The sequence below is a fragment of the Protomyctophum bolini genome, assembly GCF_963924005.1.
Source record: "Protomyctophum bolini genome assembly, chromosome: 13".
In the NCBI taxonomy this organism is placed as follows: Eukaryota; Metazoa; Chordata; class Actinopteri; order Myctophiformes; family Myctophidae; genus Protomyctophum; species Protomyctophum bolini.
In genome coordinates this window covers 12,579,389-12,606,148 of record NC_137874.1, presented here as the reverse complement: position 1 = coordinate 12,606,148, position 26,760 = coordinate 12,579,389, and the positions used below count along the sequence as shown (strand labels likewise).

General features: G+C 41.8%; 3 protein-coding genes across 6 annotated transcripts; 2 read left to right on the top strand and 1 right to left on the bottom strand.

Annotated features, from left to right (window-relative positions):
* Positions 1–126: 126 nt before the first annotated feature.
* sumf2 (sulfatase modifying factor 2) lies at positions 127–5,835 on the top strand. 3 transcript variants are annotated; one of them, XM_080781266.1, is made up of 9 exons: positions 127–228; positions 787–940; positions 1,131–1,245; positions 1,555–1,599; positions 2,066–2,216; positions 2,802–2,857; positions 3,537–3,621; positions 4,293–4,434; positions 4,883–5,835. In XM_080781266.1, the coding sequence occupies exons 2-9, from the start codon at positions 828–830 to the stop codon at positions 4,992–4,994; spliced, it is 819 nt and encodes a 272-aa protein (XP_080637392.1). In that variant the 5' UTR covers positions 127–228; positions 787–827; the 3' UTR covers positions 4,995–5,835. The 3 variants fall into 3 exon arrangements, with proteins under 3 accessions (XP_080637392.1, XP_080637391.1, XP_080637390.1); XM_080781265.1 differs by lacking the exon at positions 127–228 and adding an exon at positions 479–686 and having other exon boundaries at positions 790–940; XM_080781264.1 differs by lacking the exon at positions 127–228 and adding an exon at positions 479–686.
* Positions 5,836–7,291: 1,456 nt separating this feature from the next.
* bicdl2l (bicaudal-D-related protein 2-like) lies at positions 7,292–13,327 on the top strand. Its single transcript, XM_080779916.1, has 6 exons — positions 7,292–7,941; positions 8,554–8,673; positions 9,249–9,404; positions 10,183–10,271; positions 10,382–10,502; positions 12,616–13,327. Exons 1-6 carry the CDS (start codon positions 7,366–7,368, stop codon positions 12,997–12,999), a joined length of 1,446 nt encoding a protein of 481 aa, XP_080636042.1. The 5' UTR covers positions 7,292–7,365; the 3' UTR covers positions 13,000–13,327.
* A 710-nt stretch (positions 13,328–14,037) lies between these two features.
* Positions 14,038–23,440, bottom strand: abhd11 (abhydrolase domain containing 11). 2 transcript variants are annotated; one of them, XM_080781261.1, is made up of 6 exons: positions 23,215–23,440; positions 22,270–22,405; positions 20,371–20,553; positions 20,034–20,204; positions 18,022–18,209; positions 14,038–16,273 (listed from the first exon to the last, which is right to left on the bottom strand). In XM_080781261.1, the coding sequence occupies exons 1-6, from the start codon at positions 23,316–23,318 to the stop codon at positions 16,138–16,140; spliced, it is 918 nt and encodes a 305-aa protein (XP_080637387.1). In that variant the 5' UTR covers positions 23,319–23,440; the 3' UTR covers positions 14,038–16,137. The 2 variants fall into 2 exon arrangements, with proteins under 2 accessions (XP_080637387.1, XP_080637388.1); XM_080781262.1 differs by having other exon boundaries at positions 20,380–20,553.
* Positions 23,441–26,760: the final 3,320 nt, after the last annotated feature.

The window sequence follows — 26,760 nt, the reverse complement described above, 5'->3', positions numbered from 1 at the left end:
AAAGCTAAACGACGAATGTCGCTTATAATAAGCGGACACGGCAACACTTGTTCTGTGGCACCGCCCACCGCCTGTGTGGCGTACATTCTGATGGGTGTCTGACATAATTTGGCTTTGCAATTTGTTGATCCGGTCTGGGTCTAGACGGGATCCGGAAACGTCGCGTTCATGTATGTGCGTGTAGAAATGAGCGGATACGGTATGCGGGCTATAGACCGGACCAGAGCAGTGAGTATTAAATAGAAACCACGCTTTCAATCGGGTTCAGCGTTTGCCAATAAATAGACTTGATTTCTGCACATTACTCAAAGAGTCAAATGCTCTCTGATGTAACGTAGATGGGTAATGCACACAACAATTTGTGATATGTTACTTTTGTACAATTTGACTTATGTATCTCATTCTTATGACTTTTGTTGTTGTTGTTGTTGCGCGGAACCCTTTACTGGACAATTTGCTTTGCCCGGAATCTGTCTCCACTTGTCCTACACCGAGAAATCCCCCCAGAAGCAGAAATGCAGAAGTACTGTTGGCTGAATGTTAAAAGAAATTAACGTTACTTTGATGTTTGAACTTTGAGCACAGCGTGTACATTTGCTCTTAATAGATCTTGTTTGCTACTTAGTCAACAATGTTTTTTAGCATTATTTTGGGGTTCTCTGTTCTGTTTTGCATAGAATGTGCAGGTAAGAGGAACCAGATATTAATTGAATTCATATTTATAATTCACACAACCACACAAAAAAAATCTAGAGCTATTGCAAGGACTGCGCTTTTCTCATTCAGCAGCAGCTGAAAATGAGGTGGTGGACATTCCAGGAGGAAAGATGACAATGGGGACAAATGCAGCTGATGGGAGAGATGGAGAGTCCCCAACAAGAGAAGTGAAAGTTGCCCCTTTCAAAATAGACAAATACCCTGTCACAAATTCTGATTTCAGGTGAACATCTATGATCTTCTCAACTATTCAAGTTTATTGATTTGTAGCTTGTTCAGAATAGACCCTATTTATTATTATTTTTACTTGTACGCTTTTTGTCTCTTATAAAATCCAAATACAGAGTTATAACCACAAAAAAAATAGACCCTAGTATTCACGGATAATTATGTATTTGTCTTATCTATTACAGAGACTTTGTGAGAGCAAAGAAGTACAAAACTGAGGCAGAGACATTTGGCTGGAGTTTTGTCTTTGAGGACTTTGTGTCTGATGAGTTGAAGAGCAAGACTACAGAGAGAATAGAGGTGATTGTGAACATCGGTCGATTTGCAGTGCACACCTTGTTACAACACTTTGATTATTTAGTTAGCGATAGTTGACTCCTTCAACCCATTTAGACATGAGGCTGATTGTAAAAACTACTTGAAAAACCCTAACCCTTTTCAGGGTTCAAATGTAAAAGTATCAAACAGTTATATAGCAAAAACTAAAATGACACAGACGTTCCAAGCTTGAAAGGTTTAAACGTATACGTGTAACAGGTCTATCTATGGGTTATTAAGTAACAATTGGTCCATGTTTTTCTCTTGATTCATGTTGTCTTTATCAACCAGTCTGCTCCGTGGTGGCTGCCAATAGAACGGGTATTTTGGAGACAGGTAAGTGTCGACTCGTTTCCTACTCCATATTGATAAACTTCGCTATCATCCATCTTTCTTTCATCGCTTCTTCAGTAGCACAGCCAAGGGTGCACACGGGTTGTTATAACTTCTTCAGTAGCACAGCCAAGGGCGCACACGGGTTGTTATAATTTCTATCTATTGGAACCCTGCAACATTATTACAACAAAAAATGTCAAACAAAACAAGTCGGCTTTACATTCAGAAAATGTCAACCAGTTAGTTTGCCTGGCTAAAAGATGAATAGGCATATTTACAAATGTGATTTATTAATGATGATTTATTCAATAAATTATAATATGTGAATAATTGCGTGCGTGTGTGCAGTGCACACACAATTTTCACAATTTACAATGAGTCCTGACACAAGTTGTGGGTTGCAGTGGATATCATCCGCCTCAAAACTAAATCCTGCGTCTATTGCCCACCTTTAATGCTTTTTCAGCCAGCCGGACCTGGTTCTGGTATTCGGGACCGCCTCGATTTCCCTGTGGTCCAGGTGAGCTGGAACGATGCTCAGGCCTTCTGTCTTTGGAAAGGGAAGAGACTGCCCACCGAGGAAGAATGGGAGTGGGCTGCACGCGGGGGACTGCAGGGTACGCTCTTTAGATGAGACCTTTATTAATTGATTGATTGATCCCACGGAGGAAATTCAGTTATAATATGCACAGATTTGATAGTATACCAGGAGATCAGATGCTAGTGTAGGCTATAGGTGGCTGCGTTACTACATAGCTCTTTAGCCGATTCGTAACGTATGCGACTTGTTGATACGAGGTCCCGGGTTCGCCTCCCGGCCCAGGCTACACTGAGTTTCAACCCTTTTTCTTTGTGCACAATCTAAGCCTGAATTGTTTTAAAGCTTCAAAAGTACATCTACCTTCCTTAAATGAAGTACTGAATATTGATTATATGAAATCGAAAGGAATAGATGTTGACACTTTTCTAGATTGTTTCTAGAATGTATGTATTTATTTATTCAGGCTTTTTCCAAAGAGCAGGGCTTTCACATAGTACTGTCTGTATACCGTACATGGATTAAAGTTATCATTCGCAATGATCAAGAGGTGCACGCACATCCACAAATTTCAACAGGTGCAGGATCAAAAAGAATAACTGAGAAAGAACTCAAAGGAGAGTTTTCATTCCTGTCATCTGACTCTCTTTATTTTGGGTACCAGGCAGGACGTATCCTTGGGGAAACAAGTTCCAAACTGAACGAACCAATTTATGGCAGGTTAGTTATTTTATTTAAAAATAAATAAACGGAGAGACTAACAGCTATATCTTGCCTTACCCCTTATCCCTAAACGTATTAGCCATTCGATGTAGATTAGCCAGTTGAACTATTTTTAAATGTTTTTAAAAATGGCAAATATGTAAGGGGTGGTGCAAGATAGGGCACTGAGAGTAGAACAAAAGCATCCATCCTTTATTTGAATTTTCTTTCTAATTGATGTTTGTTGTATACAATCCAGCATGATGTATAGATAGATGTGTTATGTATGTATTTTCCAAGTGTGCATGCCATTAAACAGAAATGTCTCAATATAAATATAAATGCATGAGTGCATAAATGCATAAATACACACAATGCATAAATGCATTGTGTGTGTGTGTGTGTGTGTGTGTGTGTGTGTGTGTGTGTGTGTGTGTGTGTGTGTGTGTGTGTGTGTGTGTGTGTGTGTGTGTGTGTAATTTAGTCTTTATTGCATCTACATATTATTGCATGGCGTAGTACTTTATTGTTTGCCTTATGTTTGTCTACTGTGCACTTTCTACTTTTTCCATCTTATTCTGCTATGACACTCTGAATTCCTCCCTTGAGGCACAGGGATTAATAAAGTGTTATCAAACAAACATTAAAAGTCAGTTTTTATCCACTTGTTTACTATTTTGTTTGTGTGTGTTTTCAGGGCGTGTTTCCAAATGGAGACACAGCAGAAGATGGCTACCATGGCATGTCCCCTGTTACAGCTTTTCCACCTCAGAACAGTTATGGTAATTTACCCTCTTCATAGCATTTAAACAAGACAACCTCTGCACAAAATCCAGACCGTGTTCATTTAACTTTGAGTAAACAAATGGTATACATTAGAGTTACAAATACAAATGGTCCATTTGTAACTCTGAGTGTACAAATGTACATTTATCCAAATTAATACAGGATTTTATGGTGTTATAATTAAGTACACTGACTACTTAATTGATACATCCTTAATCTGACCTGCGTCACCTCACCTGTCATCTGTAAAAGGGGAGGAAGACTCAAACAGTGGGACACTTAAGTTCAGCTCACGTAAATCTCAGCATCACAGGTTGTTTTGAACGGTCACTTCACATTTGTCTCCTTGTATATAGACTTATCTCTGCTGGTCACATGCCACTCCTGCTGTCCAACTCGGACAGTAGTGATGTAATCATCCAGATAAATATCAGACATTTCGTCTGTGAGCAAATCGGGAGGCTTAAGATTACATGTTTGAACCCTGTATGATCTTAGTTCCTGACCCAAAATCTCCCTGATTATTCTGTAGTATCCTGACCTGTAGCTGGTCTTTACTTGAACTGTGACTATTAATTAGGGCTGTGTGTGAAGTGTAGTACTTTACTCAGATTGGCTGCAGCCTTCCGTATTCTATTCCTAATAGCAATGCCAACTCTCTGCCTAGGATTGTATGACATGATGGGAAATGCGTGGGAATGGACAGTCACGCGCTTTCCTGGAGCACGGCCCATGTATGTACTGCGTGGTGCTTCTTGGATCGACACTGCTGATGGATCCGCCAATCACAAGGCACGAGTTACTACCAGGTGTGTTAAAGGCTCCATGAAATGCCACGGCAATGCCATTTGATTCAGCGTATTTTAATTATTTCCTGTAAAAACAGAAAGAAAGAAAAACAGATATTGATTGGTATTTGCAGTCCGGGTAGCTCTGTTGGTAGAGCTCTCCCCTCGATCCCAGGCACCGCCAACTCGGCGTATGAGCAGCACGGCTTGGGTGTGGCAAGGAGCGGTGTCTGAACTTAACCAACATCTAAAAAGTTGTTTATTAAACTTACAGGAGAGCTCATGCCTAGTAATTGTAACTGAGCTGATATTCATTTCTAAATTGTTTTTGTGATTGATTGATTGATTGATGAACATATCAGTTAACTTATTTTGACTGCTCCTTTTCCTCGTAGGCAACTGCTGCAGCCTAGTGGCCAGAGATGCTTATTTATTCATTCTTTCATCCATTTTTGTCTGTGTTCTGTAGGATGGGAAACACTCCTGACTCAGCCGCTGATAACCTGGGCTTCAGGTGTGCTGCTGATAGGCACAAAGCCGGACAGAAACAAGAGAAGGAGAAACAGAGAATTGAACTGTAGCGACAACCACAGCTCACACAGTAGAGACCGAGGAAAGGAGCAGAAAATAAATCATGGGATTATAATCATTTATGGCAACACAAATATATGAGCATACAGAAATGCTATATTTCTCCTGTGGAGACCTTGTGATATTTTCTCTTTTTTTTACTGGACAGGCATGGCGTTCGGGGGACGGTCTAGCCGTCTATAACAGAATCTTTCTGTAATTCTGTCCCCACAAAAGTAAATCGATATCAACTGGGCTCACGCTGCTACATGCACACTCCAGTCCATACAGACAAAGTTAGCACATCATTGTTGATGTGTAGGCATGGCTCAAGATGTATGGCATATCACTGTAGCCCAATGTAAATATATGAAGGAAAGCAATTATCCAACTACAGTAGTACTGAAGAAACATAAGATGTCGGCGATTATACTGTATATAGGGTGACTCAAGCCAGTCAGCCAGATAACTTAACTGTTATATCGTTTAGCTGTCTGGGTTGGTTGGATGGTTCATTGATTGATTGATTAATTAATTGAATACTTTTTTTTTGCAAAAAGTATAGAGGTACAGTTATACAATAATGCTAAAAGATAAAACAAAAAAAGTCACACCTTTATTGGAATGCATTTCTTGTTTTTATTTAACCCAATAGCGTTTAGTGCGTCAAGAGGCTTTTCTCTGAACCTTTTGTGGAGTGAATTGCATGCTAGGCAAAAGGGAGAGACACCAATCGTAGTATTTGTTGTTCAATGTAGGCTGTTACTTTGAAAACGGTAAGATTCTATCATTGATTCATTATACTTGTGAGGTGTGAAACTTCCATGTTTTGTAATAAACATGTCTACAGGCAACTGATTTGGCCTTGTGCTTCCTGTGTTTTAAGTGTAGCACTCCATAAAAAGCAAGACATTTGCACACCTGCAGGTGCGTAGGAGAAGGACAGCCAAGTGCATGGCGTCCTTTTTAAGTGTAGCACTCCCAAATGTGTGTTTTCTTTCAGTTTCTTTTGCCATATTCCATTTATAACAATGTAGCATTCAAGTGTTCTATAAACACCTTCTAAAACCTAACCTAAGGTTTTCTGAAAACCTCCAAATTAAAATAACTAAAAAGTCATACCCATGTGAAGTGAGTGGTGCAACTCCGTGTGGGGGTCCACGGAAGTTCCAGACCCACAGGAAGAAATGGTCGAGAAATGACAGAATTACCAACCAGCTATTTTCATGCTTGGACAGTGGACAGACAGACAGACCCAGGGACACATGTAATTTAGCTGTGTAATGGAGTAGTTGCACCACTCAAAAATAATGAAAGGTATAACGTATAGGTTACACCAGGTCTAAATAGCTGTTGTAAATGTGAAATGCATGGCCTATTTCACTTCTAAAATGTTATTAGAAACCTTTTTGTCAGACAAGGTGAAATAAGAGATGGTTTCCAGAATGGTGCCAAAAGCCACCATTTAGCATTAGCCATAATAGTGATATAGAACTCCACATAGCAATGGTATGTGTTGTAATTGTAATTAATTGTAATTCACATGACCCAACCTATTGCTGAGACTGAAGTACAGGAAGAACCCGATTAATTAATCCCTGCTGATCACACCACTACTACGTCATTATGTAAGTAGTAAAGGGGGAGGGGCTTTGTCATTCTGTTGATGTTCTCACGACTAGGTGACTAAAATTCTGGTAGTTGTAATTACTTACCTACTGTACTTGCTTTTTGAATGCCAAATAGAATGTACTTTTTAAACATAGCCTAACCATTAGGGCCTTTGAGAAATATTAGATAAATGAATGGGTTATATGTTGTCAGTGGCAAATGTATTGAGGCGGTATAGAATAACAATGTAGCCTATGTTTTGCCACTGATTACAGGTCATACTTTCTGGCCATACTTTTCTCCATGTTGTCTCGTCTCTATAATCATCACTAATGGTTCTGTGTTGTGTGGAATGAGATCTATAAAAGGTATTCTGCGTCAGAACCAATTAATCCATCACTTATTGTGTGTAAAAGGATCAAAAGAGCCTCCGCCCCGTTGCCCTGATACTCTGAATGTTGACTCTTCGTGTCTAGGCTACTCTGTTGTCGTAGCACTGGAAAAAAAGAGAAGAAAGAAAAACCAGACAAGCTCTGATGACATCACAAGTCATGTCACTGCAAAAGACGCACGTTCCAGTCTCAAAGTTCAGGAAAAACGAGTATGTAGACATTCTATTCACCTCCCGCCCTCCCTCCCTATCTCCTTCCCCTTTTCCTTTCTTCCTCTTTCTTCTCTATTCTGGCCATCAGTGAGTTGAGATATTTCACTGAAGGTTTGTTTTTCAATCCTGTCTTTGCCTGCTGCTTTGTTGGATCTTTGGACCGGATCATGGGAGATTCTGTTCCTTTCAGTGAGTTGAACGAGAGGCTGAGGCCACGGTTCACAGCCATGGATCGTCTCTGCTCCTCTCTCAGCACGATGGAGGACAGACAGCTGGGTTCTCTCAGGAGCAGCTCCTCGACCCTGTGTCGAGGAGCCAGAACAACCACAGAACAACCACAGCCAGAACAACCACAGGTCCTCTTCACTCCGACAGCCATAGAGCCAGAGGGACCAGAAGAGGACGTGGACCAGGGCAACGAGCAGGAAGAGACAGATGATTTTCCCTATCTGACCCAGGAAGCGGACAGTGATGATCTCCTGACCTTAATCGACCAGTGTTTGATGCCCACTCTGAGCGTAGACCAGGGGCTGGCTGTGGTACAGGAGAATGACAGCTCCTCTTTGGATGGGGATGGCAGCAGTCCAACCCCAACAGGGGCAGAACACTCTCAGACTGCAGCCCCGGCCAAGGATGATGGCAGCCCGTCCTGGAGGAACTATATGGATGGAACCCTGCCGGACCTGATCAGGAGTGGCAGACCCCTCAGCAGGCGGAGGACGCTGGGACCCATCTCAGATACAGTACGACAACAGTGTATATTGTGTGATTGTTATACTCATGAGAGATAGATTGTCGTTTGTTGTCTGTTTCAGCCTCTCTAGACATAAGTAGGCCTAATCATTAACTTATTGATGACCGCTTGACCTATTGAGTTTTGTATTGCAGCCTACTGTGAGATAAAACAGTCATGCTTTATCACATGATGATGACAGGACCTGATTTGTGATTATGATGTGTAAACTAGGAGCTATAGGAAACAATTGTTGGAATCATGATTTAACTCATCTGTGCATAACCTTTAATGTTTTTACAGCGAGTTATTTTGTGTTTCTGTGTGTGGTCTCTGTCTCATCTGTGATACAGTACATCAACACCTTGATGTACTGTATCACAGATGAGACATCTACTGTACTGTCTGTACTGTAAATATGAGCTCTGCCAAAGTCACCAGTTTCACTCAGGAATCTAGATTAGCATGGTTTCTATTTACACTATGTTAAAATGTCATGGTGTAGTGGTTTCCGCATGTACATGTGGCAGGTTTCAGTGGCTGTTTATATTATAACCAAAGGATATTATCTTCAGTTGTCCTGATGATACAGCATTTGTGGATCTGTGTATGTACTATGCAGCTAAAGGAGGTGCGCAGGGAAGTGGAGCTGTCTCGAAGACGCAGTCTAAGGCTGAAGTCCCAGGTGGACAAACTGCAGGAGGGCAGAGATGGACATGGATGGAGCAAACACCGGGAGAGGGTAAAACACAAACACGGAACATCTCCTTTTATTATTTTAATGACATTTTAATTGGCTACATTCTGCACTAATTCTCAACTCCTACCTCACGACTGCACGCCTAACTTCCAATCCAAATCCCATAACCCTCAACAAAAAGCCTAATAATTTCGTTCTGCGCTTGTTTTGTGGAACCATGTTGCTTGCCAAAATTACAGATTTTCTAATGAAAACTTTTTTTCCCACTTGAAAATCAATTAGGCAGTATAAATTAGTTCAAGCTCTAAAGTAAATTGTAAAGTAAGAGCCAGCAAATTATCCAAACTTTCCAGTTCCATCCCAAGTTTGTTGGACTAGAACAAGAGTACACGCGCACACACACACACACACACACACACACACACACACACACACACACACACACACACACACACACACTGCAAATATGAACAACTTTAACACGAAAATGTAAAAGAAATTGGCTATATCTTTGAAAATAGCCAATCAATCTACAAGCACGCAAGGTGGGCATAGGCAAAGTAAAACATTTCTTTCAATTTTAAATTAAACTAAACTGTTCTACGGTCTGTTTCCAGGTGACAGAAGAGGTTCTATCCATTCTGCGGCTGCTGCTCCCTCTGACAGAAACAGAGTCATCTCCGGCTGAATCCGGTCAGGACAACAGCCTGGAAATAGCTCTCAATCAACTGCAGGCGGTAGCCCGCAAGCTGGCCATCAGCCACACTGAGGAGGTCAGTACCGGGCCTAGCCTACGAACAAACCATACAATGTAAATATGAAAGGGACACAGGTGCATATTGAATTCAAATAACGTTAATTATGTCAAGTGACTGGTGGATAAGAGCGGCGAGTACAAGAAATTGAACACAATATGCCCAGTCAATGATTTATTTGTGATTTCTCCGCACACACCATTGATGTCAGACAGAGGATAATAATACATACACACATATGAAAACATTCTTTCCTGCAAATGACTGTTTAATAAGTAACGTGTATAACGATAGTGAACTTTAGTCTAACCAACAATATAGCTAGATACATACCCATACCACATACTGTATTATGTATACACTATGCACCGCACATTCAGAATAAGACATGGGACACAGAGATGGAAAGATAGAAAGAGAGAGAGAGAGAGGGGGGGGGGGGTGGGTGGTTCGTGGGTGTATAGATCTTATCCCTGAGGTGAACCTGATCAGCAACTCTGGTATTTAAAGTCAGCAGGGCTACAGTATGTGGCCTTACCAGTTCAGGAGATACAGAAACAAAGGAGCTCAGACACGCGCGCGCGCACACACACACACACACACACACACGCACACGCACACGCACGCGCACGCACACGCACACGCACACGCACACACACACACACACACACACACACACACACACACACACACACACACACACACACACACACACACACACACATATGTTTCAGAGAGCCCACTGGTAGCCAATAAAGAATTCTGTTGAGTTGTGAGTCCTGATTGTTTTCTTCAGAATGTTGGGTCCGGAGGCCGAGCAGGACACAGAAGAGACAGTGCCATTCTACAGCAGGCGCTATGGGACCGAGACGAGGCCATAGAGAAGTGAGTCACTATACTTCGCCCACACATTTAGATAGAGGACATATGACCTACTGCATGCTGCAGAGACGGATCTATTTTGAGGGATGCGTCATGTTTTCTGTGTCGTACAGGAAGAAGGCGATGGAGGCTGAACTCTTGCGCAGTAAGACAGAGATGATGATGTTGAACAACCAGCTCCTGGAGGCCGTGCAGAAACGTCTGGAGCTCTCTCTGGAACTCGAAGCCTGGAAGGTAAGACAAGAAAGACCCACACTGGATGAGTTACAACACAAAGAGGAAAATTTGTTCTTACACTGCAAAATAAATGATGCGCAGCTTGCGTAGCTTGTTCAGGCAGTCAACTCGTGAGCGCGCCAACCTGGTAGGTGAATCAGGTGACTGGTCACGTGCACTCTCTGCCTGATCAGAGCGGCTTATTTAAACTGCTGCCTATACCGCCTCCCCAGAATCCACCTGTAGGCTCTGTTTATAGATCCCCCCTGGGGGTCTTAATTCATTGAATGAATGGGGACAGAGTTGTCTGACTGAACTTACATGTTCTAACCCTGAATTTGAACATGGGTCTCCTGCATAAGAGACCTACTTTGACAATAAGACATCCCTCCTTGGTCAGGGGAGACATTGCGCTATGAGATTCAGGCAGTGTCCTACCTGGCATGAGGATCTAAATTTGTCAATGGAAGATTACAGAGATATAGGATATAGGTTGTAGCTGAGCACAAGTGCAACAGCCTGCATATATTCCCTGCTGCTCCAGGGAATCGATAATATAATAATAATGTACAAATGTGTTAAATCAGGTTAAGAATTAATTCAATGGAATGTGGGTTTTAAAGGTTCATTATCTTTGTATGCAGCTATAGCATCACCTAGTGGACACTGGACAGTGGAGCGTACACTTGACTAGACCCCAAAAGTGCCCTTTCCTGCTCTGAACATCATGCCATGTCTGTGAGGCGCTAGTTAGTGTTAATGAAAGAACACACTGGAATTTAGTTTGAGAGAGACAAAGCAAGTGAACCATAAAGGGGGGTTTGTATCCAGAAAAATAAATAAACAAACAAACACATCTAGACAAATAAAGGCATGAAAAACCAAGGAACAGATGGAATATTGTCTAGCTTCCAGCATATGCCACTCAGCTAAAGAAAGGGTACTGCTCTCTTTCTAATTGGGGCCAGTATTAATTAGACATGGTTTAACAACACACACACACACACACGCACACGCACGCACGCACACACACACACACACACACACACACACACACACACACACACACACACACACACACAGAGCACAAGATGTGCTTATACCCGCTGTTTTTTTGTTTTTTTTCAGTCATTACTCTCCGCTGTTCTATTATGGTTGTTAAGCCTCAGACCAATGAGGTCTTCTGAGTGACTATAGTGCACCGTGTGGTGTAAACAGGAAATAGACTACAGCTTACTGAACTCCTCCATTGATCCAACCCCCACATGTGCACGTGCATTGTAGAATGTTTTACCCAGTATAGCCATGATTGATAACTATCATTTAGCCACATCAAAGCTAATGTCCCTATTCTGGGGAAAAAACAGCAGATCTGCAAACTCAGAATGCATCGCTACGGGATGTGTTGAGACTCTTGAGAGCTTGTATAGATCGTTTATTTTTTGGTGAGGAGTTTTGATGTTGAAGGTAACGGAGAGTGAGTACAGGGCCCTGGGGGACCCCAGTCAACTACGACTACCTACAGTTTATATAGGGTTTAAGTATAGACAGTTAACATGACTACTTTTGCATGCTGGTGCCTGGCCCTCATTATTCCTACATTGCAGTGATGTAAATAGGTTTTCCATGTAATGAGTCCCGGGATGCAGGGATGGTCTTTTAGATGAGTCCCAGAGACATTTTATGAGTCCCACTTAGGGACGTTAGGAGTCATATTTTGCATTTTTACAAATTGCAGCATCTAACTCTCATTTCATTTTATATGGTTATAATGTGGTTATATTTATGTAGAAAACAGAAGAAATGATTATTATAACTAAAGCTAGCTTTTTCCGTGTATTATTTTTTACTGTATCCCGTGGATGCAGAGGTCGTTGTTTTATTGTGTCCCTTAACTATAAACTGCGTTTTGGGATGCAAAATGCACCCTATTTTAATCTCTGCATTGTTATTACTATAGGGTATAGTCTGTTATCCATGTTCTACTGTCTGAAGAACTGTATGTATGCCCTCCAGGTTCAAAGTGGTTTGATGTGCCTATTTTGTTATATTTCAAAAAATTGCATATTCACATGCTCCAAATCGCATATTTTCGCACAAAGTGGTGACTCTGACGTTTGGTTCATCTCAGGACGACGTCCAACGGTATCTCCAGAAGCAGCTCCAGAGTCAGCAGCAGGCTGAGGCTGAGGCGGAGGCCCAGAAGAAGTCTTCCCGCATGGGCCTGCTGAGGAGGAACAACAGACCTCTCATACAGAGGCCCACCACCTTCCCAGTCCCCGCTCCCGCATCAGGCACCAACCAGGTCTTCATCAACAAAGCTGCTTCTTCGGTTTCTAAAGCAGCTTCGTCCCCGGGTGTCAATGCGACCGCCGCCGCCCCCCAGCGCAACTGGAGGGACAGGCTGAAGATAGGTAAGACAGTACGGCAGGGCGACCAGGATGCAGTGGGAGTCGGACAGCCATCAGCAGCGTGGAGCAGGGAGGATGCTTTCCATAATGTATCACTGGACTGATATGCTGGTACAATGCCTCTATACACTTATTTGTCAAGGGTGTATTCAGGGGACCCAATTACATTTTACTGTGACGACAATTATACAGTTTTAATTTGATCTATTTTCAATATGGCAGTGCAGAAAGAAAGGAAGGGCAGAGAGAGAAGACAGCATAACAGTATCTGCTAAGTGCCTGTAGGAGAGATTTACTTGTAGGAGAGATGTGCAAGACAATTGGGGGTTGAATTCAAACGCAGGTCGCATAAGGAGCCTAATGGTTTGTGCAATAACTGGCTGATTTGTTTTTCTTTATTTTGTGGAATTAAAGACAAAAGGTTGTAATTTTGCACTTCTGTTATTTAACATGATGTATGAGGGATCAGTTATGACACTTTATTTAAGTTTTCTTAATTTCATGTAAAGACCCTGGCAGTGTCTTGCATATCTTCAAATCATTAATATAGTATTTTACATCTAAAACTCAATGAATACAGGTTTGACAGCACACAACTCAGATTAGGTGTGATGTGTGTGTGCGCACACACACACACAGGCAATCAGAGCCTCACTAAGTGAATGATTAAGTATATAGAGAAGTTCAGTGAATCAAAACAAGTGCTCCCACGTGACGTAAACTATATTATTTTCCAGAGGTTCTGGGGACGCGGCGTGTAACTGGCTTACATGGGGGTTAGGGAGCACTCGGCGTGCCAGCTTGGACAACGCGCAAGTCTGTTTACTATGCCTAAACCTAACCTCACAATAAGCTATGACTAAACCTACCTTCACAACAAACTATGGCTCTGGCTTGTATTCATCCCAGTAACATTTGTGGATTTCTTTGGATACTCTGGATTACCATATTCTGGTAGATCAAACAATTTATAGGTCGGGATATGGAAAACTAATTACTAAACGATCTGCAAAGATAAAGGTATATCTCCAAGTAGAGACAAAGAACATTGTTATAAAGCTCCTTTAGGGATTCTTTTTAGGGGGGGGGGGGGGGACAGAGATGACTTTTCAGAGGATTTAAGCCACACCATGAGACATGTGGACAGGGACTTTAAATCTTCCATTTTATTAGGTATCAGTAATAGAATTTTACATTTTCAATATATATATCTAAACAAGTCACTCAAGTATGCATCTCTCACACACACAGATCCCACACTCTTAGAAATATGTATATACTATATGCCATTATCTAGAATAAATGATTTACTGTCAATTTTCAAAATCATGTCTGAAAGCTTTTAACACACAAAACAATTTCACAACTGTAGACAAGAAAAAAAAGGCATGCTCATAGTAAAGTACACACTCAAATTGTCTTCGATTACATTTTGATGAGTGTATAAATAACTTTTTTTTATAACCAACTCTGTGGTACCCTTTGACACATTCTTGGCCAACAGCAAGGCAGCGGATACTGATCCAGATCCTGTATTCCTATAGAAATGCAACCTCCCCACACCCCTCTGCTGTTGTGCAATGAACGAACTGACCAGCGGTTAGTGTTTGAGACAGATACAGCGAGAGGGCTTCCCTGCTTCATTCCAAAGGTGGATACTCCGCTTAAAACAAGCGGCAAGTTACACTTCACTCACATCCGATTATTCTGATTCACATCCGATACACATACATACGTATGTACATGTATGTGTCTTAATACATAATACACACATAAGACTTGCAGACCTGGCTTACCTTGATGACACACCAAACTCAACATTAAACGCCATAAAATGATATCTAGCAAAGATTCCCAACGAAACGATTCACATAGATGTGGCAACCCAGCTGCCAATCTCAATTCTGCTGGCCGTCTTTAACCATATCCACACTATTTGGCAAGAGTAAAATGGCCATTGTGTGAATATTGCCCATTGTAAACCTTTACCAAGTTTGACAAAGATAACATGGAAAGTCTACGAGAGGCACATACATATACACACACACACATCACCCTGCTTAAATATGGCAGTGTCATTGTTCCACTGTAATTGTCCAACATATATGATGACGATTATACAATATTAAGAATTACAGCATATTTCTGTTACATACCCATACAGTCTTGCTCTTACTGTACATTGCCTACACGATATAAGGGGTGTACAAGTAATATAGCCAACTTAAAGTTCTCCTTTTCAATAAAACCACAGTAGATTCACACACACACACACGCACACACAGCAATACATGGCTTACAGAAGCGGATGTAGAGTATTAAGAGTACAGAAGAAGTAGAATAGAGTTGAAACTTGGGAGATTCAGGAGGCAGCTTGAGAATACTACAGTACATCGAGTTATGGTTAGCTCTTCTTGTTAGAATAAACATATATTTGTGACGTCAAGTTGCGAAAGAGTAATGGAGAAATAGACATCTACAACCTGACCTGTGGCACAAATACCGAGAGGAAAGATGAGGGGGAAATGTGTCAAATCGCAGACCAAAATCCTAAATATGCCACTATAACGAAAGGTTTGCAGCATCTGTGCACAAAGTTTGTATTGTGGCCCCTCTACAGAACCAGAGGTGTCCATTTTTTTGCTTAACATTCTACATTCTCGTTTCCTGTTCGTAAAGCTTGTTTTTCTTACAGTTCACTGCAGTTTTGCTGTATATACTCTACTGTATATATATATATAATTTCCTCAGTAACCTCTTCGATATACTTGGCCAAAAGCCACTTTTCTACAAAGATGACAAAACGGTTTGACATAGGAAAATGGTATTGTGCAAGCGAGAGGTTCTTTGGATTAGTATGTTGTCCAATACAATCTCCCCTCATGTTAAAACAAAAATATTCTCTTTTATATGATCTAATCACTTACCTACTAAAATGGTAAACCTACAGTATTTAACCATATATAACTACAAACTGAATGAACTTCCAATAATACTGTCTAGTGGAAAGAATAAGAAACATCCTAAACATCTAAAGCTACATACTACCCTTGAGAACATTAAAAGGGTCAGTTCTGACCACAAGGAAAGGGAAAGTTTGGTCCAGCATTAGCGAGTATTAGCACTGTCAACGAGCTCCACCTCATCATTGTCAAGGCTGCTTGAGTGGGTGTGACTGCCACCCACGTCCAAAGCACGAGCTCTGCAACTTGATGCCAAAGGAGATCAGCAGGAGGTGGCCACTAGGACTGCAGAAAGGATATGATGGAGCTGATGAAGTCTAAGGGTTTGTCTGCGTGGATCCAATGGCTGGCATCTGGGATGTACTGGATGTCGGCGCAAGGGAATAAACGCTGGATTTCTGGGTAGTCCTCCGAACTGCAGCAGACGGCAACATGCAGAGCAGGACAGAGGAGGAAACGGCAGTGAGATTTGGCTATTCTGAGTGGCCAAAGAGCATTGATCACGCCTCCAGGTCTTTAGTTTACTCAAGTTAGGTAATAAGACCTGGTACTTAAGACACGCAAAATACAGCCCTAAGAACCTGGCACACACAGTTTTGGGGGCGGTGGTATTGGTAAAATCGTGTTCCCCTTAAGTTCTGACCACCTTTACGTATGATTGCAGTTTTCACACACAATCGGTCATTGATTCGTGTGCATCCTCGCTTGTTGTTGATATACCCGGTAGCACCGTAGTGTGTTGCAGAGCACCCGACGTCCAAACCCACTCTTTCACTACCAATGGCTCCACGATTATTATCGCTCTATCCACCATGTATCCACCATGGCGTGAATTGTTTAACTCCCGTGTGGTAGTAATCATGGAGGGGTTGGTAGTGAAACTTAAAGGCTCGGCCACGACTGCCTTTGACAGCAGTCAAGAAAAGATGAGATGAAACACCGCCCCGAAGTGTTTGCATTGGCACGCCTGTATATGGGTAACTTTTGTGAGAGTAACAAATAAATCCTCTCAAATCTCTGATTGCCAAACATAGCAAGTGTTCCCCCGTCTAATTTAATGCAAGACAACCTTTTATTGTCAATTACGGCTGCCTTCCCTATCAACAAATAATCCTATTCTACCTGTTGCGTGGTGTAATCAACTTTCGATTTAGAACTCCAGTGACTTCCATTGCCATGATCCATATGGAGAAACTTCCATAACTTCACAGTGGTAAATGAAATCTGTGCTACTTTTAAGTCTGAATGGCAGGGGGAAATCAAATCGAGCACAACAGACTTAGTTGCACACTGGTATTGCGTGCAGTAAATTATAGCAGATATACAAGCTCAGTAGCATTCGTGACAGGCTGTGAGCTTGCAGATCTGCTATTTACTGCGCATGATACCGGCACGCAACAAAGTAGACCTATAGCCGAGGCCAACACTTCAGTGTCGGGTTACATTCAGCCGTGTGATGCATTCTGAGCAGCTGATCGATGTAAAAATTATTTGAGTGTGAATGGATGCTTGGTAGTTTGGACTTTGGAGAGATCACTTGACTGGTAGAAAGTATATGCTGCGTTTTAATGACTTAATGTAATTCACACAAAAAACAATAAGGGGGCCTGGGCCATGGCTCAGTGATCCAGGCACTTTGGCTGGTAATCCAGTCTGGCAGTGTGCTGCGGGTTCGACTCCCGATCCCGACGGCCTTTACTGCATGTCTTCCCCCCCCCCCACCCCCATCTCTCTCCCCATTTCCTGTCAGCCTACTGTCTGTCCCTCCATAAAAAATATAAAATAAAGGCGAAAGCCACAAAAAAACCCATTAAAAAAACAAAAACAATAATTATACTTTATTATACAATATAATACTTATTGTTTTTTTTGCAGATCCGGACTGATCTCATAAATGGCCCATATGAAGTCCTCGAGACGGAAATCCGTCCTGAGGACGGAAAACTTTAAGCCCTGCTCTAGGGTTTAAGACAAGTGGTTGAAGTTCTATTCTAGAATCTTCCCTTTATTGCAAGCAACTCAATCTATATAACATTACAAGCTGCTCTTTAAACAACACAATTTCCACTGAGGAAACTGAGTATCGTAAAGTTTAAAATTACTCACCAGACAACACAGTCTGATAAACAGAGGAACATTTTCCTCAACACCATAGTGTAGTACCTGATGTAATCCGAGCTGGCTCCACCAAGGAAGAGCGTGGGTCCCTCGTAGCTTGTGTCAAAGCTGGGGAAGCTCATGATGTCATCGAGGTGCTCCGAGATGGCTTTCAGGTTGACTCTCCAGGTGTAGTGACCGTCATCGTTATGCACCACCAGGTTGGTCAACAGGAACTGACGCACCGAGTGCTCCTGAGGAAGGAAGTGGTGGCATGATTAGGTACAGGCTAGTCTTGCGCAGCCAGACAACTATTCCACATTCTCCGAATGCTAAATAGATACTATATAGACTCTGGAACTACACCTCCGAGTTATCCGTTTGTCATTTCTGTTCACAAAAATATATTTTAAAATATCATTAGAGCTTTAGATCTAAGCTAGATATGATGATTTCCATTTATATTAGGATACATTTGTGTGACAGAAAGATGAAACAGAAGTGGGGAGGAGGCTTCACTTATTTTACTCATGATCAGAGCTTCCGTGCTCCAGACTGTATGAAAATTGCGAGAGGCAACAGTCTGGCAACGCAAGACTAGGCACAGTCAGACATGCGCGACGAAGTTGAGCCAGCTGGTCGCAAGACCATGCAGCATTTCCAGCTATGTTCCGCCATTCCTTTGATATCTCCTGGAGTTTTGAGCAGCTTGTGCCGCCACAGTGGTTTTCCGGACGGGTAGTTCTAGACCAATCGGTCTTGTCCAGACTAACTGTGACTATGTTGGGAGGTCAGATCGGGTGATGTCAAAGACAGACTAGGCTTGTTTGAGATAACAATATAATTGGCACAGGACCATTATGGGATTCCTGTATGATCTCTAATTACGTTATTGCTGATTATGTTATTATAAAATGCTCATTTATAGTGCAAATATGTTTCCATTCAGTTTTATCTCAGTGTATTTAGATGTCCTTCTCCTCCTGTGCCACGAGGACATGATTCTTTGCGTGAACAATCTCTAGTTATAGTAATTGAACAAGCCTAGCACAGAGTCAGACAATCAGTTGATGGTACTGTTCTGCACCCGAGTGAGAGGAAATAACTCCTTACCATGCTGCTCACACAGTGTTCAATGGAATGTTGTATTGGTCAATGCACTTTTAACACAACCAGAAAGAAAGCAGGAATCAAACTGTAGTTGGACGGCAATTTAGGTGTGCAAGATAGTTATACAATACTCCTGTCTCCTGCATGCACCCACACACACACACATTCATACACCGATGGCGGCGAAAACCATGCAAGGCACCAACCTGCACATCAGGAGCAATTTGGGGTTCAGTGTCTTGCTCAAGGACACTTCGACACCAACTCTGGGGGAGCCCGGGTTCGAACTGGCAACCTTGTGGTTACCATCCAGCCACTCTACCCCTGAGCCACCGCAATTTAGGTTCATTTTATGGGTTTTTGATTAGAATAATATTAGGCTACTACAATATCTTAACATGGTCAGTGGCCATCGACGGTGGCTCTGCAGGTCGTCCGTCCTCTTATGTTGAATAAACTGGAAGTTTGGTGAGTGGAAATACCTCTCACTTATGTATGAAAGGTGCTATACAAATAAAGTTTATTATTATTATTATTAAGCTTTCATGGTAGAGGATATAGAAACTTGCTTTACCCACTTTCTCACTTGCGTGGGTGTGTAGTAGCTACTCCAAGCGCTAATATATACCCAGCCACAGGTCAACGTTGTAGCAACAGAGTAAACAATGTTACACAACTTTCGCCGTTGTCATAATTATGAAAGTTTCTTAAACTTAAGTTTATATGGGGAAATCTTGCCTGCTGCCACCGACAGTCTCATTCGAAGTTTATATATTCTTTTTATATTTGAATTATATTAGACTTCCGTTCTGACAGCACTAGTTCATTGCACCTTTTTCTAATGCGAATAAAACAGACTCCTGTCCTGTATCATAGAGGAAGGGTACACACACCTACTTTTACCCATTTTAGATCTACATTTACTAAAAGCTAAAATAGAAATCAAAGAGGACAAGAAGAATCCTGACCTTGACCAGCGAGCGTAACTGGTCCTCTGCCATTCGTCTGGCGGTGGAGCGAGGGATGTCACTGGAGATCTTCATGTCTTGCATGGCTCTGATGTAGGAGTGGAAGTTTGTGCGGGAGGTGGTCTGAGCCGGACTGATGTCCACCACCACCAATCTCTCCACAAGACTCGGCTGAGGATGGAGGTGTTATGGGGTGAGAGTTGGGATAGGGAGGGACAAAAGGAAACTAGGTGAATGAGGCGAGAACAAAGCAAAGCAGTGAGCACAGTGACAAAGGTTACGCGACCTCTACCCATGACACAGCTGGTAAATGATAAATTCATGGTGAGATTTCAACCTTGTCTACCTGTGAAAGGGCCATCGTCATGGCTACTTTCCCTCCCATGCTGTGACCAATAAGGATGCACTTGTCGATGTGAAGCTGGGCGAGCAGGTGTTTTAAGTCGTTGGTCATCGCCTCGTAGGTCAGCACAGGGCTGTGTGTGCTGTTGCCGTGGTTACGGGCATCTACGGTCAGCACCTAACTGGACAAAGGACAGTTAGAACACTTGGGATGGGGGGGAAAGGGGGAACAGGGGGGGGGTACATCTGTTAATAACTTGCTAGCTGCCAAAGTGATGGTCATTTAACACGATTTAAAGGGACACATACCAGCAGAGATGTGAATGTTAAATGTCCAATTTGTAGGGCTGTCCTGATTACCTTTTCTCAAGCTTCAGATATTCGGAAACTTGTTGTAAGTGAATTAGCCCATAAAAACAAACCAAGGTTTTTGATTATCTTCATAGAGAGCAGTAATTTATGTTAAGTACAGAAGTTCGTGTCTCGAGAGCCGATACGTTTGTTGTGACCAGGAAATGACAACTTAAACAATTTGCTGTAGTAACTTGTAGTTAAAAAACATTGTTCTTGTGAAGTTGGTTCAAGCTGAAGTATTTGTAAAGATCACCATGTCACTCCATATAGAGACAAGCTTTAATAGTGCAAACTGGCCTTGCACCACCTCACGAGCAAATTGATATAGTTATTTTTATAAATACATAACCTATAAACTTCTTCACAAGAACACTTATTAACCAACATGTTGGTTTAATAAAGTCTTTTCCCTTTTTTTCTCTGAGTGCCTGCCTGTATCTCCCCTTTTTTATCTGACGTTTTATCCTGTCTGATCCAGGAGCACCTTTTTACTATTTTAACATTATTGATTTGTCCGTTTCCAGTGAGCACCTGGTTGTATCTTTTCCTCATACATGGATTATCAACTAAACCATGTTCAGTGCATTACACATTATCACAATGTTCTTGTAAAGCAGTTTTATTCATGGAGATGAAATATTTCTAAAGATCATTAGGTCCATTTGGCCAAAGGGGACAACTACTGTACCCTGACTTGCACAGTAAGCGCTGCACATCACTATCTGTAACACACACAAGCTGCAGACGGAAACAAGAAAATATTGGCAATTTCTTTCCAGCTGCGAACTAATTTAATAGCACAGGAAGTTCCTGTGACTTTCTCAGGATTATGTCCAGGCACTGAGTCAGACTGAGAGACTATTATATTATAATTTATATTGTGCATATCTGTAGGAAGAATTTAACCCACAGACTCGCATGCGCCAAACAAACCCTAACATGACAAATAGCCCAGGCGCAAAACATAATAAAAATGTATCTGGGCATGTGAGTGAGTGTGAGTGGTTCTATTCTTCTTCCTGATCATATCTTAACACAGCACACCAACAAGTGATGTGCATATTCTATCTGTGACATCTGTGAGAGAGAGAACATAGAGCATACCCTGTATGTCTCACTCTAAGAACTTTAGATTCCGTCAAGATTCAACATTTGTGTTACATATTATTACAAGTAACATTCTAGTATTTAATACTAGAATTTAAATGTAATTATAGTAGGTGCGTGAGGGGGTTCTATGTGTGATTGAGTGTGCATAGTTGTGTGTGTGCGCATGTGTGTGTGTGTGTGTGTGTGTGTGTGTGTGGGGTAGGCTAGGCAGACAGGGAATATAGTGAATCATTTGCAAACCTGATTGTCCGATGGGTGACTCGCCTTTTTTTGTGCAACTACTGCCCTTGTTAATAAACCTGATTGCCTGGGGGAAGGAGCTTTAGTTTTTAGAGCCTACTGCCCTTGGTCATGTGGAAAGCAAAGCCATTACACATGTTGCAAATGCAGGTTTGAAGTGAAAGTCTAGCATTTTCCCCCCCTGCATTACCTTCCTGCCTGTGCGCTGCACCAGGGACTTGGCTATTGAGTGGAAGTTAGACTTGCTGCCAAATAGGCCATGGAGAAAGACAAGTGGGGTGCCGTCTCCTTTCCCATCGAAGACGTCGTAGGTCAGGTTGACTGTGCTGAAAAAGATAAACAGTTTATCTTCTCATCCAAGAGAGGTTTGTGGTTCAAAGGGTCATCATTGAGAACAGGAGACAAAACTAACTGTAGGGATGATTGGCACAGTCAGACCTCCAAGGCGTGGCAGGGTGGCCTCCTTATGTTACCAAGTCTACCATACTGTCCCTAACTCACCATCTAATGATCCAAATGTGCATATATGCAAATTACAAACTAATCAGTAATCAATCTGTTTTTCCTCTTGTGTTCCCTGCTTTCACAAATAACTGCATGTAATGTAACAACTGATGTAGACCCAAAATTTAACAATGCCCCACATCACCATTCACACTGGCAAAACAAGTCAATGTGATAAACGACCAGATACATAGATTTTCTCAGATCGTCTAGTAGGCCCTACACTAATGTCCAGTTGTGACTCAGAGTTGTACTACACATGGAACAAATCGGACCCGTAATCGTGCATTGATTACATTTATAATACAACTCTCAAGAGTTAAATTAACAAACTAAATGAATGTAACACAGATGTAAGACAGTAGACCTATGGCTCTGGTCCTTTGCTAACTACAATAGCAGGGGTCTGAAAGTCATTTGAACGGGGTTGTAAAGATAACGGTTCACACCGACCCTAGCAAACGCAGACAGAAAATCAGAAATACAGCTTATTATTCGTTGGATCTCCAAACTCTCCCTGGATTTAAACCATAATGAATCACCCATGGATCATCATTGACTTAGAGATCTGCGAGCTGGGAGGACGCTAGTGCATTAGCAGGACATAGAAGGACAGAGGACATAGCGCTACCTGGATGATGATCCGCACATGTCCCGATGTGCTGCTGTTACAAAACATGCCGCCGTCCGCCCGCTCAGCAGTCCTCTCTGAAGGATGCGATGGAAAACACTCATGGCAGAAGTTTAGCACGATTATCGGAGGTTGAAAACGATCATATATGGATTTAAATCCGACCCATTTACAGCAGTCAGTCAATCAGTGAGAGTAGTGGAATTAGGAAAGGAAGGAAGGAGCTCTTGCCTTCACCCCTTCACACAGCTGATGGTGCGTGATGACGTAGGGTTCAGACGCATACACGACGTTCGGCTTCAGTTCAACGCGTTAATGTAATACACATCTAACACGCTAGGAGGCGCAAGAGTATAAACACAAAATATCTGCATGTGGGTTCATGCAGAGCTGGAGATTGCAGTTTTAGTGTGGAAGTTTTGGAACTATAGGCCTACCGTACAAACAAGGTTTTTTAGTGTAAGGGTCAGGGGTTTAGTGTTGGGTTTGTTTAGGTTTAAGTATTAGGTTCTATAGTAAAGAGTTGGAGTTCTCTGCATTCCCACCGATTTTCCAATTCCACCACAACATTTTTGAGTGGTGCAACCACTCCAAGGAACAGCAATGTCCCCATCCATCCCTGTCTGCATCATGTCCCTATGTTTAGGGTACCAACAGGGAGTTGCACCACTCACTTAGGTATTTTCACCCAGTCTGACTGCGTGCTACACTAACACATCATGTAACCTTTGCCAACATGGGAAGAGCAACGGACTGACCTCATGCTTCCTTCCATGCATGAGGAGTCCCAGCCGCTTCTTTTCACCTGACAGGGGGAGTTTCCCCGGTTGGACCTAGCACTTGGAACGTTATTCCAACCAGTTCCTTTTCCCTCCATCAGGCGTGTGCTACACAACCTCTGCCAACCTGGGGAGAGCAACGGACTGACCTCAGTTCCTTTCCCCTCCATCAGGTGCAGACCAGGATTACTGGTCTGCGCCAGTACCTACCCTAGGGTACCAAACCTAGGGGACACGGGAGAACCTGCAAACTCCACACAGAAAGGCCCTTTTGCCAACCCCACCCGGCCCCACCTAGGTTATGGCCCATGGGCACTGATGACACCTACCCTACCCTAGATAGCACTTCTGTAGACTTAGATAGCATTTGAAACAGACTTATAGCATGTTATGTAGACAGCACTAGAATTGCATTGTATATAGTCATAGCACGCCATAGTACATATGTATAGCATAGTAGTATATATGTAAAGTTTATACGTATAAATTTCATTATATAGATATTCCACTGTTACTTTCTTAGCTTACGCATGTTTCATGATGAATGTTTTTATGTGATGTATTCCCATGCTTTTGTTCTTGCTTAATGTAAGTCGCTCTGGATTAAGAGCGTCTGCTAAATGCCTAAATTGTAAATTGTGAGGAGAGAACACGCCCCCAACAGCGTCCCCAGTGAGAATCGAACCCAGGACCTATAGCTGTGAGGCGACAGCACTACCGACTGCAGCACTGTACCCCTGTCACATATTTATACAGTACGTAAATTGGTCTTTATTAATCCCCTATTCCAGCTGTCCTTTCTTTATTAAATTTGACATGTTGTGGAATTTGGAGACATATTCATCTAGATATAATAACATCACTGAGTTATGTGTTGAAAGTGATTATAGTTTCAAGTAGGTGATTCATACGACTCAACAAAATTCTCCTTTCCAATCTGGCATTTAAGCAGCAAGGTAGTTATAAAATCTATACCTTGTACGTAACTTTTTAGGACCAGTTTCAGCTGAGACCCAGGCCCCCGGGTTTTTATTTATGCATTATTCTGATTTATGCATTATTATTGGAAATCTTTTGAAAATAAATAAATAAAAATGTATAGGTAAAAAGGGGATATTTACTCTCGACCCACCAAAATGGGCCATCCAAGAATAGTTCCATTCTTGGATGGAAACTGATATTTACATATGCAGCCATTAATGAAAATCAAATCAAACCCGTACAACAGTGCAGTATAAAGCCTATAATTTATGTTGCTTGACACCATCTTACAACAAAATGTAAATGATAGGCTTAACTGTGTGTCTGTAAGTCACTGAGCCTGTTCTCTCCTAAATCTCTCAATCCTTTATTAACTCATGATCCAGGCATTTGATTCATAGGCTACTCATTGTTTGGTTATATCTGTGAGTCCACCTGCAGTGCTGAGCGACATTTATAATCTACGGAATAGGAAACAATGCTTCTTCCTCCTCTTTGTTTCTTTGTTTATTTTACCCTCTCACCCCCCTCTCTCTCTTCATTACCATGGGAGACATGTCTTCTGGGATGAGGCCCTACAAACACACTGTCACCATAGCGATGGCATGGCACAGAGGCCCATGGGGAAGCCAAGCACAGTGCCAACTGTATTAGAGGTTCAAAGAGTGAGCGGAAATAAGTGGGTTGGGCTGTTCTTTTAATTTGTACTTATTTTCTTAATACAATTATTATTGTTTTGTTTTGTTTTGTAAAGTGACTAAGTATATAGAAAAAATAGTCTTTATTTCTTTCCCTTAATAGCAGAAGAGTGTGCATGACACCCCAAACATGTAAAGAAGATATAGGAATCTGAATCTGAATTTTCAAGCATATCTTTCTGAGAAGCTGAGAAATAATATATTCTTCATTTGAAAGATGTTATTCACTCAGTCCCTCAGACATATGCTAAATCAAATTTCAAATGTCTGTGTTATGTACTGCAAGGTTTTATTGTAGATCATAAACACTTTACTGCATTCTGTTACATACTTTATACTTACCATAACATTAGTATGTCGTGCATTATTGAACATCATCACAACATTACCTTCAATATGTTTTTCTGCTGAGGCATTAAAACACTGTTAAACGATAAAGAATGTATATAATGTATGTGTATGCCAAGGAAACCCTTACCCTAGGATGGCACAGTGAACTTAATGGCACACTAACCAACTGTATGTATGCCTCCACTGATAAAAATCTGTGACAGTCTGTCACATGTGGGTTTATTACATGCATTTACAACATGATGCTTGTTTTCTTGTCATTCTAAATGAGCTGTCAGATCCCTATATGGTGATAATTCATTTGAATTGTGTGACTCAGTACAAGTTGCAGGTCAAATGTCTACATAATATAACACCACACGTGTATTTCATGATTTATGTGTGGCAGTTGGATACCTTGACTGGCTGGCTGGCCTGCCCCCATGCAGGGTTGAAAATGGCTCACTCTTTCAGTAAATTATGCTATAGGCCTATGCATTCCCCCCCCTATGCATTTTTGTTACAGTTGTTTGTTCAGTGCTGACTGTTTAATGCAGAGGTTCCCAATCATGGTACTACTACTAGTACCACCCTCATAAGGGAAAAAAAGACAAAAGTGGAATGAAATATAGCTACAGGTAGCTATCCAGCCGTGCTGAAATGAGCACATCTAGCCGTTAATAGAAGATTTGAGAATGGATTAATCACATTAGAAATATAATCAGTTGTGCTGATTAGTGATTAGAGAGAGTTTTGTC

Excerpts from the sequence above, each read along its gene's own strand:
- sumf2 (XM_080781264.1), top strand. The coding sequence starts at position 632 with ATGTTTTTTAGCATTATTTTGGGGTTCTCTGTTCTGTTTTGCATAGAA. Across the intron at positions 2,217-2,801 it reads TGCACGCGGGGGACTGCAGG|GCAGGACGTATCCTTGGGGA; the intron begins GTACGCTCTTTA and ends TTTGGGTACCAG. Across the intron at positions 3,622-4,292 it reads TCCACCTCAGAACAGTTATG|GATTGTATGACATGATGGGA; the intron begins GTAATTTACCCT and ends CTCTCTGCCTAG.
- bicdl2l (XM_080779916.1), top strand. The coding sequence starts at position 7,366 with ATGGGAGATTCTGTTCCTTTCAGTGAGTTGAACGAGAGGCTGAGGCCA. Across the intron at positions 8,674-9,248 it reads GGAGCAAACACCGGGAGAGG|GTGACAGAAGAGGTTCTATC; the intron begins GTAAAACACAAA and ends GTCTGTTTCCAG. Across the intron at positions 9,405-10,182 it reads CCATCAGCCACACTGAGGAG|AATGTTGGGTCCGGAGGCCG; the intron begins GTCAGTACCGGG and ends TGTTTTCTTCAG.
- abhd11 (XM_080781261.1), bottom strand. The coding sequence starts at position 23,318 with ATGAGTGTTTTCCATCGCATCCTTCAGAGAGGACTGCTGAGCGGGCGG. Across the intron at positions 22,406-23,214 it reads ATGTGCGGATCATCATCCAG|CACAGTCAACCTGACCTACG; the intron begins GTAGCGCTATGT and ends TATCTTTTTCAG. Across the intron at positions 20,554-22,269 it reads TGCAGCGCACAGGCAGGAAG|GTGCTGACCGTAGATGCCCG; the intron begins GTAATGCAGGGG and ends TTGTCCAGTTAG.